This window comes from Kwoniella europaea, chromosome 1 (assembly GCF_036810445.1).
Source record: "Kwoniella europaea PYCC6329 chromosome 1, complete sequence".
Lineage (NCBI taxonomy): Eukaryota > Fungi > Basidiomycota > Tremellomycetes > Tremellales > Cryptococcaceae > Kwoniella > Kwoniella europaea.
In genome coordinates, this window is record NC_089487.1 from 3,668,933 (window position 1) to 3,682,947 (window position 14,015).

Genomic DNA, 14,015 nt, shown 5'->3' on the forward strand with positions numbered 1-14,015 from the left:
AAACAATCAGTGAAGTGACAAAGTGATAGATACCCTTGTCATTCTCTGTCCTTTTACTTTCTTTCAACTTTGTTTTACTTTAGAGTCGTCGTACACGATTTTCAACGACTTGGAGCAGTTACGAAGACAAGGACATTTTTCACCTTACACAAGAGAAACGAACGGATCATTACCTTTCGATCGTAGAAGAAAGAGTAGATACACCTGTGTGGGAAGAACAGTCAACTCAACTCATTTGCATCGTCTCTACACCAAGCTTTGCTTGGCTCCTTCCTTCTCTTAGCATAGCATACCTTGTTTGACCTTATATCAGCTGGTTTATCTCACTATTTCCGTTTGTTGTGTGACATCGGTATCCCCCACTTTTGAACAGTCTTACGAATCCGATCAATCTACCTGTCAATTCTTTCAACCCCGCATACAAAGGCACCCTTTTACATCAACAACCATACCACAGGACAAGACGAATCCGTTCGATTGGAGAGAGAGAGGGTGAGCCTTCTTCTATCCTTTTGCCACCCCTTTGTCAACTTTGTACATCTTCACTATCCATACCTTGCACCGTACGACCCGTTCAACGTCTTCAGTTGATCCAAAACTCAATTCGCTTCTTCTTTGTACGGGGATCATATAAAGGTCCAAGCACGAGGTTTAGGTGTCAACCATCCGCCCCATTCTTGTTCTCTCCCCTTATTCACATCTCAACCGGTCAGTGGTCAGTGCGTCTTCTGGTAACATGCACATGTATCCAAGCATTCACCTACTATTCAGATCGTTTCTTCGCTCATGCATTGTTCGTCAATTAGCTGTAGAGTATTCATCAGCTGACCATCTATTTTTACAATATATTCAGATCCGCAGTTGATATCCCATCTTACGGTCAACATCGATTCAATCGATTAGGTTATCGACCGGTCTAGCAGTCGATATATCAATATCCTGATTTCCCCTTCCTCGTCTTCTCGCCACCCCATTACATTCATTACAATGGCACCTCCCAATCCCACTTACACCGCCGTTCCCAATCCTGGGACTTCATCTCCTACCGAACCTAATTTCCCTTCACCAGATCCCAATAACTCCTACCAGAATCCTAATCCAAGAGATAGCAGTATCCTTTCACCTCCTACACCTGATCCAGATACTGCCAATCTGCTCGGAAGACCCGGTTCGGAATATATGCCCGCACCATCTATCATGACTCGAGATTCGACGTACTCGTCTTTACCCGGCACACCACCTTTACGAGGAGATAATAGGAAATCATGGGGAAGTGGTGTAGGTTTGGCTGGTGCTGCTGAAGGAATCTCAGGTGTCGAAGTCAGTCATCCCCTTCTATTGTCTTTTTTCATCTCCACTGGTATTGATGTACAACTTGACAAAGCAACCACGAAGGCCAGGAAGTGTACGAGCGCCATCGAATCTCGCTCATTCATCTTTAGGCTGGAACAATCCCACCAACGATAGGCTGTCGGTAAGCGACGAAGATGACGAACAAGGTCATATCACTCCTGCTGTAGCTGGAATCGGAGCTGCCGAAGTACAGACTGAAAAACCAAGATGGGCAGAAGTCAAAGATTTTGACTCCACACCGAAAAAGAAGAATAAGAAATTACTCCTTGCTGGTGCTTGCGTTGGTGTGTTGGCTATCATCGCTTTGGCAGTCGGTCTTGGTGTAGGGTGAGCGAACTCTTCGGTCTTTCCTCTTCGCAAAAAAATCGTTGATCTAACCGCATTCCTTGTAGTCTTACACGAAAATCAACCAAAGACGGTTCTTCCTCCTCGTCGGAAGATGGAAAAGCAGGAGACGACGGAAACAAGAATGACAACTCTGGTACGAAAACCGCTTCGACCACTGCTTCCACTCCTTCTGCCACAGCCACGTCGGGTACTCAAGGTTCCTTGGTAACCCTTGACGATGGTACCACCATGACTTACGACAACCCTTTCGGCGGTGAATGGCATTGGGATGAATCCGACCCTTTCAACGTGAGTTCTTCCTACTTCTCATCCTGCGACTAAATTACTGATTGCTCCTTGCACAGAGTTCCGCACGAGCCAACTCTTGGTCTCCTCGGTTGAACGAAGCTTGGGACTTTGCCAAGAACAGGATTTATGGTGTCAACCTTGGTGGTTGGCTCAACACCGGTATGTCATCAATCCTACTCTTCATACTTCGTGTCCGATCGCTCATATCGATATAATAGAACCGTTCATCGTTCCTGCTTTGTACGAGACATACCACGAGGTGAATGGCCAAACGGCTATCGACGAGTACACTCTCAGTCAGAACATGGGTAGCAACTTGACCGCTGTCATGACCGAACACTACGAGACTTTTATAACCGAAAAGGATTTCATCGAGATCGCTTCGGCCGGTCTGAATTGGATTAGACTTCCTATTCCGTTCTGGGCCATTGAGACCTGGGAAGGCGAGCCTTTCCTCGAACGAGTTTCATGGACTTATGTTCTCAAAGCTTTGAAATGGGCCAGGAAATATGGTATCAGAGTAAACTTGGACTTGCACACTGTCCCTGGATCTCAAAGTGAGTCTTCTTAAGTACTGAATCTGTAGGTATCACCAGCTGACCCATCATGTCCAGACGGTTGGAACCACTCAGGTCGTCAAGGAACACCCAACTGGCTCCAAGGTGTGATGGGAGTTGCCCACGCTCAACGATCTCTGGACTACATCCGAACTCTCGCCCAATTCATTGCTCAACCAGAGTATTCCGACGTTGTCCAGATGTTCGGTTTCATCAATGAACCCAATGGAAATGCTCTCGGCAAAGATCCCATCACATCCTTCTACATTGAGGCACACAACATCATTCGAGATATCACTGGTATCGGGGCTGGAAACGGTCCTCAGATCTCCATGCACGATGGTTTCTTGGGTATCAAGAGTTGGTACGACTTTGCTCCTGGAGCTGACCGAGTCATGTTGGATCAACACAACTACATGGTATTCCAAGATCAACCCACAGGTGATCTCGATGAGCTCAAGGTGAAACCATGTCAATGGTGGGCTGCTTCCACCAACACGACCTTCCAAACCTACGGACCTGTCAACACTGGCGAATGGTCTGCGGCATGGAATGATTGCGGTCAATGGGTCAACAACGTCAACTCCGGTTCTCGATATGATGGTACTTTCGATGGATACGCGGGCAAGGCTACCGGCTCATGTGATTACTGGAACGATTACACGCAATGGAACCAGACTACCAAAGATGCCCTCGGCCACTTTGTTAAAGGTAGTATGGATGCATTCCAGGATTACTTCTTCTGGACTTGGAAGATCGGAAACTCGACGGGTGATATTCCCCAACCCAACCCCTTCTGGAACTACCAACTTGGTTTGCAACAAGGTTGGATCCCTAAAGGTGAGTTATGTCGATCGATCATGGAGATCTGTGTCTTACGAACGCATGTTATAGATCCACGAACGGCGATTGGTACCTGTGAAGGAGATGGTATCGCTTCGAACCCATTCAGCAGTTTCTCCAATGCAGCCGTTACCGGAGGTGTGAGTTAATCATTTCGCTTCTTCATACGAGTTCGTAGCTAATGTTCTGTTATAGGCTGGAGCTGGCATGATCACCGGGTCCGATTCCTCATCTAACCCCTGGCCACCCAACTCCCTCACCAATATCGCAGCTGGGCAAATGGAAAGTATCTACCAATACACTCAGACGGGCGAACCTATAACGATGCCTGCGCCGACTTTCACCAGTCCAGGATCATCGGCGACGATTGATGCTGGTGATGGGTGGGCCAATCCTAGTGCGGACAACAGGAAAGCCTACGCTTCTTTCACTGAGTGAGTGTTATCCAATTTTATTGTCAGACCAGAACATCGGCTGATATATGTTTCATGTTACTCTTTTCAGCTGTTCATACCCAGCTTTATACAGTGCAGCTAGTATCACCTCCGTCGCCGATGCGTGTGGAGCAGGATTGACACAACCTACCAAACGATCTGAACTCGGATCGATGCAGCAGGTTAAGAAAGCTGCTTACCCTCAACCTACCACACCACCAGCTAGAAGGTGATAATGTATCCTCTCCTTCGATTTGTATTATATATGGACTCTTTTTTTTCTCTTCATTCTGACATGTGAACGAACAATCAATCAATAATGTGACTTTCATTCTTCCATTCCATCGATGAACTCATAGCATGTTTCCTTTTCTTTCCATTGGATGACAATGTGGATTATTTCAATCATAATCATTATACCTTTTAAATTCAGTCAACCATTTGTCTCTATGATTAAGAGGTCACTTGGTAGTTAGTGGTCGGTAGTAAGATATAGGGATGTCATAAACCGTAACTCATGTGCAAGAACAAGGACACCAATCATGAATAATATCCATATTCGATCTCGATGCCATCTCGATGCGCGTGCATGCCAGTCACGTGACAAGCAGGGGTTGACGCGACTGACTACTCGTAATGTTGAGTTATGATGGCATTATTTTCCCAAAAGAACGAGCCACCGACTCGTCACACACGTCCAGTACGCTTAGTTTACCCTTCATTTGGCACATTCAGACGGGGGGACATGAACATTAACATTACAAAACTGTACTGTACTACCTACCACCATACATCGCGTACTCTCATCCTCATATCTGCATACACACTGTTGCATCTTCACCATTCTCATTCATTGTCTTTCATACATACAGATGATGTTATAATCTGACATCACTGTCATCAACTCGACGCGACCGATCGACCGACTTACGACTAGCATCAAATTTGTGAAACAGCCTCAGGTTTCCTTACTCAGCTTTGTCCGCATTCGACCACGACCCCTATCGTCATTCATCACATACTCAACTTGATCAGTCAACCTCTTCTTTCCTGCTTCTTTCATAATCCAGTAGCAAATAGAAACCAATCGAGATGAGCTCTTCCTCATCTCTCGCTCCTAACAAGATACACTCCCTTCCTGGTACGTACATCCCATATCCCCTCTATCGTTCATCACGCGACCTGTACTCATATCTCTTTTGGTAGTTCGCGTATCATACTATCTTCCTTCCACCTCACAGACATTCACTACCCTCTTCGCGACTCCTCAACAAGTCTACGTGCATCCTAACACAGCAGCAGCATCTACTCAGAATGGTCAGGAGGAAGCGTGGGGTTCGATATACCTCAAGACTGTCGTATCGGGTGTACTGATGGCTAGGTAAGTTCACATATTCCTTTGTTACGAGAATCGCGTGGTTCCCAACTTACATCGCATTTACAGTCCCGAGCTGCACCCTGCCTATCCCAACACACCTGATCTATCTCTCTACGTACTAGATCCTCGAGAAACATACTTGCGACGATCTCGAGCTGGTTCATCTTCATTCGTGTCTCACCCTAGGAGTCAATCTAGTTCTTCACCCTCATCAGACGCCCTCTCTTCCCCCAATTTATCGTATGGTGTACCTCAACCACCCCAGAACCATGAAGTATGGACAGGAAAAGGGTTGGTCTCCTGGGCACTCGACGAACCGGGACAAGGAAAGAACCTCATCACCGGACGATTGATGCGTTCCGCCGATTTTGCGACTCTCACCAAGCAACAGGAGATGAACCCCCTCGAAGCACTGATGATGGCTGATATGGCCGGTACTTCCACACACGAAGAGTGGGGCATCGAAATTTCAGTCGGTCTCAAATCTGGTATTTCCGGATTCACTTCTTCGTCTCATCCTCCAGTCTCAAGTGTGATGTCTATCGATGGTAGACCAGACGCTATGAGAAGATCATCTACAAGTTCCTCGACTGAAACTCACGTTTCTGTCAATGGCAGTCACTTCCAGAGACCTCAACATCCTTTACCTAAAAGACATGAACAACCTCGTCGACCACAATTACCCACTCCTGTTCATGCTCATCAACCGCTTGGTCCTTCGCGTGTTATCAGTGCGAGTAGGAGCACACCTAGCAGACCTGGTGATATCAAACACCCCAAATCGTCTGGATCTGGATCGGTTTTAGGATCAGCAGGAAAAAAACAACGCAGAGGTAAAACCTCCACTACCAGTATCAATACGTCGCGTAACTCGTTGGGTACGATTGATCCTAATTCGGACCCGCTCAAGAGGCGTCATCAACCAATGTCGCAATCATCTTCTCAGATCAAACAATCTCCTGCACCGTCCTCCGATACGGTCGAACCTTTCCCTACAGATATCCCAGCAGGCTTATTCGCCAAACCTGAATCCCTCACTAGAGAACAAGCTCAGAGGTTGTTGGCTTCTCCGGCTTTCCTGAGTATGCTCGAAAAGCTTACTGGAGCACCCATTGACGCCGCTGCAGCTGCGAAACGAGCGAGAGAAGACGAAGATCACCCCTCGGCCGAATCAAGTAATAAGAAACCCCGACTTTCACATGGTCATTCACGCAAAGGATCGACGGACTCTTCCGGTGAACCTTCTCATAATGCCTTTGTGTGTTGGAACTGTGGTAGAACTAAGTCTGCGGTATGGAGGACAAAGGTCATGGAAGATGGTAAATCCGTCAGAGTTTGCAATGGTAAGTCATCTTCAGACTAGAAAAATTTAAAGGATGCTAATGGTCGAGTATCATGCCAGCGTGCGGTCTTTATTGGAACAAGATGGGTTCAATGAGACCACCTACTTTATGGGGAGATGTGGATGACGATCCCAAAGATCGACCTAGAAAAGATAAGAAAGGGCCCGCATCCTCGGCAACACGTCAATCATCTCAAGCACCTACCTCCGAACCTGATATCCCAGCCTTACGAATTGATAAAGCAACCACTCGATCTAACAACGAGCATGGATTCAAACGAACTCTCTCATCGGTAGTGGAGGAAGATGCTAAGCGAATTGCCGCTCATGCTCAACTACGGAAATCTATTCCCAAATCAAACTTACATCATACCCACACTACCAAACCACTCCCGATGTCTTCACCTCCAAGAGGATCCACTTCTGCTACGAAATCGCTGAGAAACCCGAAGTGGAATGATCAAATCGCTGCTTCCTCCCCTATCAGATGGAACAATCAGACTAACAACCAGGTTAACAAATCAGACAACTTCCATACCGATCCGACTGAATCGCCCGCCACAACCTTACGCAAAGCTTATGCTCAGTCTACCACAAACACGCAGACTTTAGATATGCCTTTGAGTGATGATGGACCTGGACCATCTGAACAAAAACCGCTGGTGAATAACCAAAACCAAAACCAACAACAGCAACAGATCAATTGGGGAACAGACCTTTCTGCTTTCTTTGATGTTGAAGGATTTTCAATGCCACCTCAACCTCAACCTACACATGGACACGAGATTCAACGATCCATCTCTGATCAAGGTAAACAAATGAGAAAGCAAGTCCTCCAACCATCCTCGTCGACTGGAACAGAGGAAGATGATGTCTTGTCTCAACTGTTTAATCGAACTTCTTCAGTCGGATTATCAGCTTCAGCATCTTCACCCTTTGATTTCTCGGCATTACCACCTTCTTCTCCACCCATCTCTTCATCGGATTCTCTCCCTCATTCGGCCCTTTTGTTGAGTAGTCCCGACAACTCACCTTTGAATGATTGTTCGCCTATGGAGAATAAACATTCTACGACACCTGGGAAGAGTAGGTTGAGACATTCTGTATCTGCTCATCAGATTCAATCTCAGCATCAACCGATGGGTGAAGGTGTTGGTGGGTTGGACTTTGAAGATATTCAAAGGATGTTGAACAACATTGGGAATGGTAATGGAAATAACCACAATTCACCACATGAACAACAAAATGATGGACAGGGAAATGGATATGATATGTTACATGAGATTTTTGGGAAATTACATGACACTCAACAACACCAGCAACAAGGAACGAGCAGTAGCGTTGGACAGACCGATGAGATCATTGGTGGATTCCATGCTCACGGTCATACCAATGGTGAAGATATTTTCGCAATGTTGGAAGGTAATGCTTTCGCTTCGACCTAGGAGGATGATATGTGCTTCATATGGACAGTTGCGATATGAACAAAACTTTGTTACAAATATATATATACACCCTTTCCATTTCAAGATTCTTAGAAGTACACCCTTTCAGACTCATATGTTGTTCTTGTACTTTTTCACTTCGCATCGATTAGTTCTCATTCAACTCTTTTCATACTTTTATAATCACAATTACGATATTCAATAACGATACCATCTGTACTATATATATATACCATAGGAAATCAAGAGGCATTTTCGGTTCTGTTCTATTTTGTTGATTGTTTATAGTATTTAGTATGCAATGAAGTATGAAAGAAACATGTCATGTTACATTTCGAGCATGGAATGAGCACTAAATCTGAACATGCAATCGAATTTGCGATGCCTCGCAATGCATCGTACTGTTATACAGGACGCAACGCCGACGTTGATAAACATTTCATGAATGCATAAGCATAATACAACAAACAGTAATTATCATCATTTATCGAATCACCGAAAGAACTATTTATCTCCTCCTTTCCAATTTCCATTTCCACATTTTCCCTTCCAACCTCTTCCTCTCCCCGTCCTTATTCTCGGGCTGTGACTCGTCTTCTACCCAATGAGTATCCCTGATCTTACGCGCTGCACCTTTACCCATAAGAGACTTGGTAGTTTCCAATTTGTTCTCTGCCTGACGGAGGAGTTTCAGTCGGTTTAGATAGGCTGAGAGGAGGGTGAGAAGTTCGATACGGTGTGACTACAATTACAGTACAAATAAGATAAATATTTTAACACTTTACATCGATTCACTCAGAATATTCTGAAGGGAGTATATATAAGATTTTGTAGATGGGAAGTATTGACTCACCTTTGCTTCCTCTGCTATCAGTTCTTCATCAACTTGTTCAACTGGTTCGATGACTTTCTGTTTATTCTTCTTTTTCTGTGATGTGGAAGGTTCATTCCATCCTAAATCTACTGGTTCTTCATTCTGCTCTTCTATTCGTTTATCTTCATTTGATCTACTCGATTCACCATAATTTTCGACTACGTCCATTTTAACAACCATTAGCAACCACATTACTTGGGAAAAAAGCGGTACAGAAAGATGAACTCACATTCATCTTTACCATCTGCAAAAATCACATGTCCACTCGTCACAGCTTTACCCTTTCCTTTTCTTTTTGTAGTACTCTCATCCGAGGGTTTCAGGACTATACCCATCTGTGCCAGTTTCTCGACTTCTGCTAGTTCTGCTATAGCATCCCATTCTATGCTTGTTTCGGTGGTGGATGATCCGGAGGGAGCGGTGATTTGAAGTTGAGTTTTAAGGTCTCTGATTTTCTAATAACAATCAACAAGAAGCATTAGCATCTCTCGTCATAAGTAGCATAAGATATCTCAGGAAGGAATCTGATGAAAAATATTACAATATCTCGTGCAATGAAATTACGACCCAACCAACTCACCTTTTCATCCTTTGCAATTTGTACTCTAACATAACCCAAATCCTGCGATTTCAGAATCTTGACCAGATCCGTATTCAACGCAACATTACCCCGATCTTTCGTCTCTATACCATTCTGAGTTTTACTCTTGATCATCCCCCAATAAAATTCATCTTTATTCTTGAATGCCGCTTTCTCACGGAGTTTCTTGATCCTATCTTGTTTAGACTTGTAATCCCTCGCTCGGAGTATATAATCTTTATGTTTCTCCAACAGACCCAGTCGCGCTCTGTGGGCGGGCTGGGATCGTTCTTTGTGGTTACGACGGGCCATCGCATCTATGACAGATATTACAATTAGCAGGAGGATAGTAATATAGGTAACGGAAGAAGAGGTGAAGGGTTGGCGTACTTTTCAGAGATGAGTTGACCATGTTGAATGATGATCACTGCGCTTCTTGATTTGTTCTATAGGAGTTTACTGATGGTGCTTGTACTTGATGTATGCAGGAGTATCAACATATATATATGTAGTGAGCGAGATGGTCAACACCTGTTTTCAACTTTTTCAATTAACCTTTTCAACCTCCTTCGGTTAAATGGGTGCACAATTTAAGATCACATCCCCCAGTCTCGGAATGGGGTTGGAAAAAGTCAAAAGACGACATGCCGAGGTGATCATCCGTTTTCTCATTGTGATCATCATCATCACTAACCTACATTGTCATATAGCTACAACTGGCTGTCAAGCCCTCTTTCTTGGTCCCCTTCCCACAACCCTCCGCCAAAATGGCAGCTCGAGAAGGCCTCGGATTGGCGAGGTCACTCGTTCTGACCATCCCGCGTATACGTATACGGCCCTTGCCTACTTCACATGCCTCTGCCTCCGGACCGTCAACATCAATCCCCTTGCGACTCTTCTCCTCAACTCATATCGGATTTGATAGGATACCACGGAATCGATATTGCTACTCTGCGTTCCCCCATTGCTCTCGGTCAACTTTCACACAGATACGGTACAACTCCAGCTCCAGCTCCAAGATTGATTCCTCAAGGTCAAGTTCAGTAGAACAATCAATAGAAGAAGAAGAGAATCAAGAAAAGGACAAAGCACCATCACCTATCCCTATACATCCCCTGGCCCCGATAGCTCCACCATCAGCAACTGCCGATATAACACCTACGACCGCAAGTGGAGGATCAAGTAAAGATCCCAAACCTGACGCATCCTCAATATTGAAATTGTTATCGTTGGCAAAACCGCAATGGCCCCTTTTGACTGTCGGAGTGGCATGTCTATCGGTATCTACAGCTGTCAACCTATCTATCCCATGGGTGATAGGTAGAATAATAGATTTCTTTACTCCCGGACAGGAAAATACACTCTTACTTGGTCTACCACTCGAGCAAGCTACTGGTGCTTTGGCGGTGGTACTGTTAATTGGTGCAGCTGCAAATTCAGGAAGGAGTATAGCTCTTAGATTAGCTGGCCAGAGGACTGTTGCGTCTATCAGGTGAGTTCAGTCCAAGATATAGATATTTCATTCACAGTATAATATTCCGATTTGCTAAACCATGATTTCATTGTAACGATGCAGGAATCAGACATATGGCAAATACCTATCCTTACCCCCCTCGCACATCGAAACTGCCGGAGTCGGAGATGCGCTCTCACGTCTGGGTCAAGATACATCCATCGTTGGACAGAGTCTCAGTGAGAATCTGGGTGAAGGTCTAAAAGCTATATTAGGTGCTGGAGCAGGTATAGGAGCGATGTACCTCATCTCACCAACATTGACGTTCGTAATGCTCTGTATCATCCCACCTATCGCAGTCGGTACTTTCTTCTATGGTCGGTTCATCAGGAAACTATCACTCAAGACTCAAGAAGCTTTGGGGGGAATGTCGAAATTGGCCGAAGAGAGACTATCTGCCCATCGTACTGTAACTGCTTCAAATACCCAATTATCCGAACGGACGTTATATTCATCAAAAGTTGATGGAGTATATAAATTGCAAAAGAAGGAAACTTTTGCGAATGGGATTTTCCAAGGTGCCAATGAAGTCGCCGGTGATATTGGTATGATCGGATTGTTGATCTATGGTGGTGTATTGGTGAAACGAGGTGAGATCACCGTTGGTGATATGACATCTTTGTTCATCTATGTCAATTGGATCGAATGGAGTTTGAACAGTACGTCTTTTCTCTATAGCAGACATGTTGGGCGTAGACTGATTTTTCTTATGGTTTGTAGCCCTCGCTGGATTCTTCACTGGTTTGATGAAAGGTGTTGGAGCTTCTCAGCGTATCATCGGCCTTCACGCGCTCCCACCTCCCATACCACTGGGTGAAGGAGAAACGATCGCCAAATCTCGTAGTGGTTCAATCGAATTACGAGGGGTAGATTTCGCTTATCCTTCCAGACCCGATGCCAAAGTATTGAACGGATTGAACCTCAGGATCGATAAAGGGGAAAGAATAGCTCTAGTCGGTGGAAGTGGCTCGGGAAAATCATCAATCCAGCTTCTTTTGCTTAGATTCTACGACCCAACCTCCGGTTCAGTCATATTTGATGGTCAAGATATAAAATCGTTTGTTCCTGAATCATGGAGATCAAGGATAGGTATCGTACCTCAGGATCCAATCTTATTTGGCGGTACGATCGAACAGAATATCGCATATGGTCATCCGAACGCTACGAGAGAAGAGGTCAAACGTGCGGCTCGAGTAGCTCATTGCGATTTCATTGAAAATCTGCCTCAGGGCTATGATACTATCAGTAAGTCAGCTTCTTCGATCAACCTAGCTTGATCAAGCTGATTTGTTCACTTCTTCTAGTCAACAAGAACAGTTTATCCGGTGGTCAGCGCCAACGTATAGCCATTGCCAGAGCTCTTGTTGGTAATCCTTCGGTATTGCTCATGGACGAGGCAACTTCGGCACTTGATTCGGAATCCGAACGAGCTGTCAATGCAGCTCTCAACGATCTCTTCGCCAACTCGGATATCACTGTTATCCTCATCGCCCATAGACTATCTTCGATCGCCTCGGCTGATAGGGTAGTATTGCTTGACGGTGGATCAGTAGCTGAAGATGGTACATATCACGATTTGATCACTCGACGACATGGTAAATTCAGAAAGATGGTAGAAGGACAACTGGCGAAGATTGAGATTGGTGAACCCACAGTCATCGACCCTGCTCCTCCATCTGAAGGTGAAGGTATTCCATCGCCTCAAGCCGCCGCCGCCATCAGTGCCTCGCCCTCATTGGCGAAATCCAATGTACAAGCTCCCGCTGCCAGTGCTTCATCGAAAGAGCGCGCATCCATCAAAGCGTCTTCATCTCCTTCTCAACGTCGTCAAAACCACACTTCAGCTCTTCAGCGCCCGTTCTTCACCTCTCAACCTGCGCCGTACTCTCCTCCGTTCAAGACCGTTTACGGCGCTGCCAACGCTCCTGTTCCTGCCTTACCGGATCTTCCCATCCCTCATATCACATCTCCGGCAGCTCCTCTGTCAGCCTACCGACCACTTACACCACTGAACTTGAAACGATTATTGACCGTCTACTCTCAGCTCTCCAAACGAAATTTGACTATTCTCATGACTCTCACCGCTACCACCGGACTCGCCCTATCACCGCTACCCTTGTCGATACCATTGTTGTTCAACCTTACTATCGGCACACTATTGACCTCAGCAGCAGCCAACACGTTCAACCAAATCCTTGAAATACCCATCGACGCTCAGACACCTCGTACCAGAGTCAGACCTTTATGTATGAGGAAGATCACACCCTTCCACGCATTCATGTTTGGAATGACATGTACGGTTCTTGGTGGTATCATTCTATGGTATGGATGTAATCCTACAACTGCAGCTTTGGGAATTGGCAACCTCATTCTTTACGCTGGAATCTACACGCCTATGAAAAGGTTCTCGGTCTCGAATACGTGGATTGGAGCGATTGTTGGTGCGATCACCCCCTTGATGGGATGGACAGCCACAGGTGGAGCATTATGGCCTACACCCGAACAACCCTTACAATTCAACCTCCCCTCCTTTCTCGGTCCTGGTGAATTCAAATTCGATGGTAGTATTCCTAATCCCTTGACGCCATTATGTCTGTTTTTGTTATTGTTTTCATGGCAATTCCCACATTTCAACGCGCTCTCACATATGATTCGACCTTTCTATGCGTTATCGGGATATCCAATGTTATCTGTCCTTTCACCCAAGTTGAACGCCTTGGTCTCCCTGCGGCATTCTGTACTTCTTATACCGTTCACTATGATCCTCACTCCCCTTTCTGGATCGGTAGATTGGAGTTTCGCTCTAACGGCTGCTTTACCGAATTTCATATTTACTCGAGATTCATGGAAGTTCTACAAGACACCTACAGAAGCCATAGCGAAGAAGTTGTTCTTCACCAGTTTGTGGTATTTGCCCGTGATATTGGGGCTGATGTTGGTTCATAAGAATATAGCAGGATGGTTGGTCAGTGTGAACGACAAGGAGAAGGAAGAGGAGAAACAAAGGATATAGCATCGGCTGTTTACTACTATTGTAAAGTGAGAATGGTAGAGGGTCAA

At 45.4% G+C, this 14,015-nt stretch overlaps 4 protein-coding genes across 4 annotated transcripts; 3 read left to right on the plus strand and 1 right to left on the minus strand.

The window, feature by feature from the left end:
- Positions 1-987: 987 nt before the first annotated feature.
- V865_001388 (uncharacterized protein) lies at positions 988-4,056 on the plus strand (the record flags this gene model as incomplete). The annotated part of the gene is made up of 9 exons (XM_066225206.1): positions 988-1,320; positions 1,385-1,680; positions 1,746-1,989; positions 2,046-2,148; positions 2,208-2,546; positions 2,604-3,386; positions 3,441-3,529; positions 3,585-3,823; positions 3,894-4,056. 9 exons carry the CDS (start codon positions 988-990, stop codon positions 4,054-4,056), a joined length of 2,589 nt encoding a protein of 862 aa, XP_066081303.1.
- Positions 4,057-4,915: 859 nt separating this feature from the next.
- On the plus strand, positions 4,916-7,988 carry V865_001389 (uncharacterized protein; the record flags this gene model as incomplete). Its single annotated transcript, XM_066225207.1, has 5 exons — positions 4,916-4,964; positions 5,030-5,204; positions 5,268-5,373; positions 5,467-6,544; positions 6,604-7,988. The coding sequence occupies 5 exons, from the start codon at positions 4,916-4,918 to the stop codon at positions 7,986-7,988; spliced, it is 2,793 nt and encodes a 930-aa protein (XP_066081304.1).
- A 508-nt stretch (positions 7,989-8,496) lies between these two features.
- On the minus strand, positions 8,497-9,754 carry V865_001390 (uncharacterized protein; the record flags this gene model as incomplete). Its single annotated transcript, XM_066225208.1, has 4 exons — positions 8,497-8,730; positions 8,842-9,020; positions 9,092-9,317; positions 9,443-9,754. The coding sequence occupies 4 exons, from the start codon at positions 9,752-9,754 to the stop codon at positions 8,497-8,499; spliced, it is 951 nt and encodes a 316-aa protein (XP_066081305.1).
- A 455-nt stretch (positions 9,755-10,209) lies between these two features.
- V865_001391 (protoheme IX farnesyltransferase) lies at positions 10,210-13,968 on the plus strand (the record flags this gene model as incomplete). Its single annotated transcript, XM_066225209.1, has 4 exons — positions 10,210-10,934; positions 11,019-11,614; positions 11,676-12,200; positions 12,260-13,968. 4 exons carry the CDS (start codon positions 10,210-10,212, stop codon positions 13,966-13,968), a joined length of 3,555 nt encoding a protein of 1,184 aa, XP_066081306.1.
- Between the last annotated feature and the right edge of the window lie 47 nt (positions 13,969-14,015).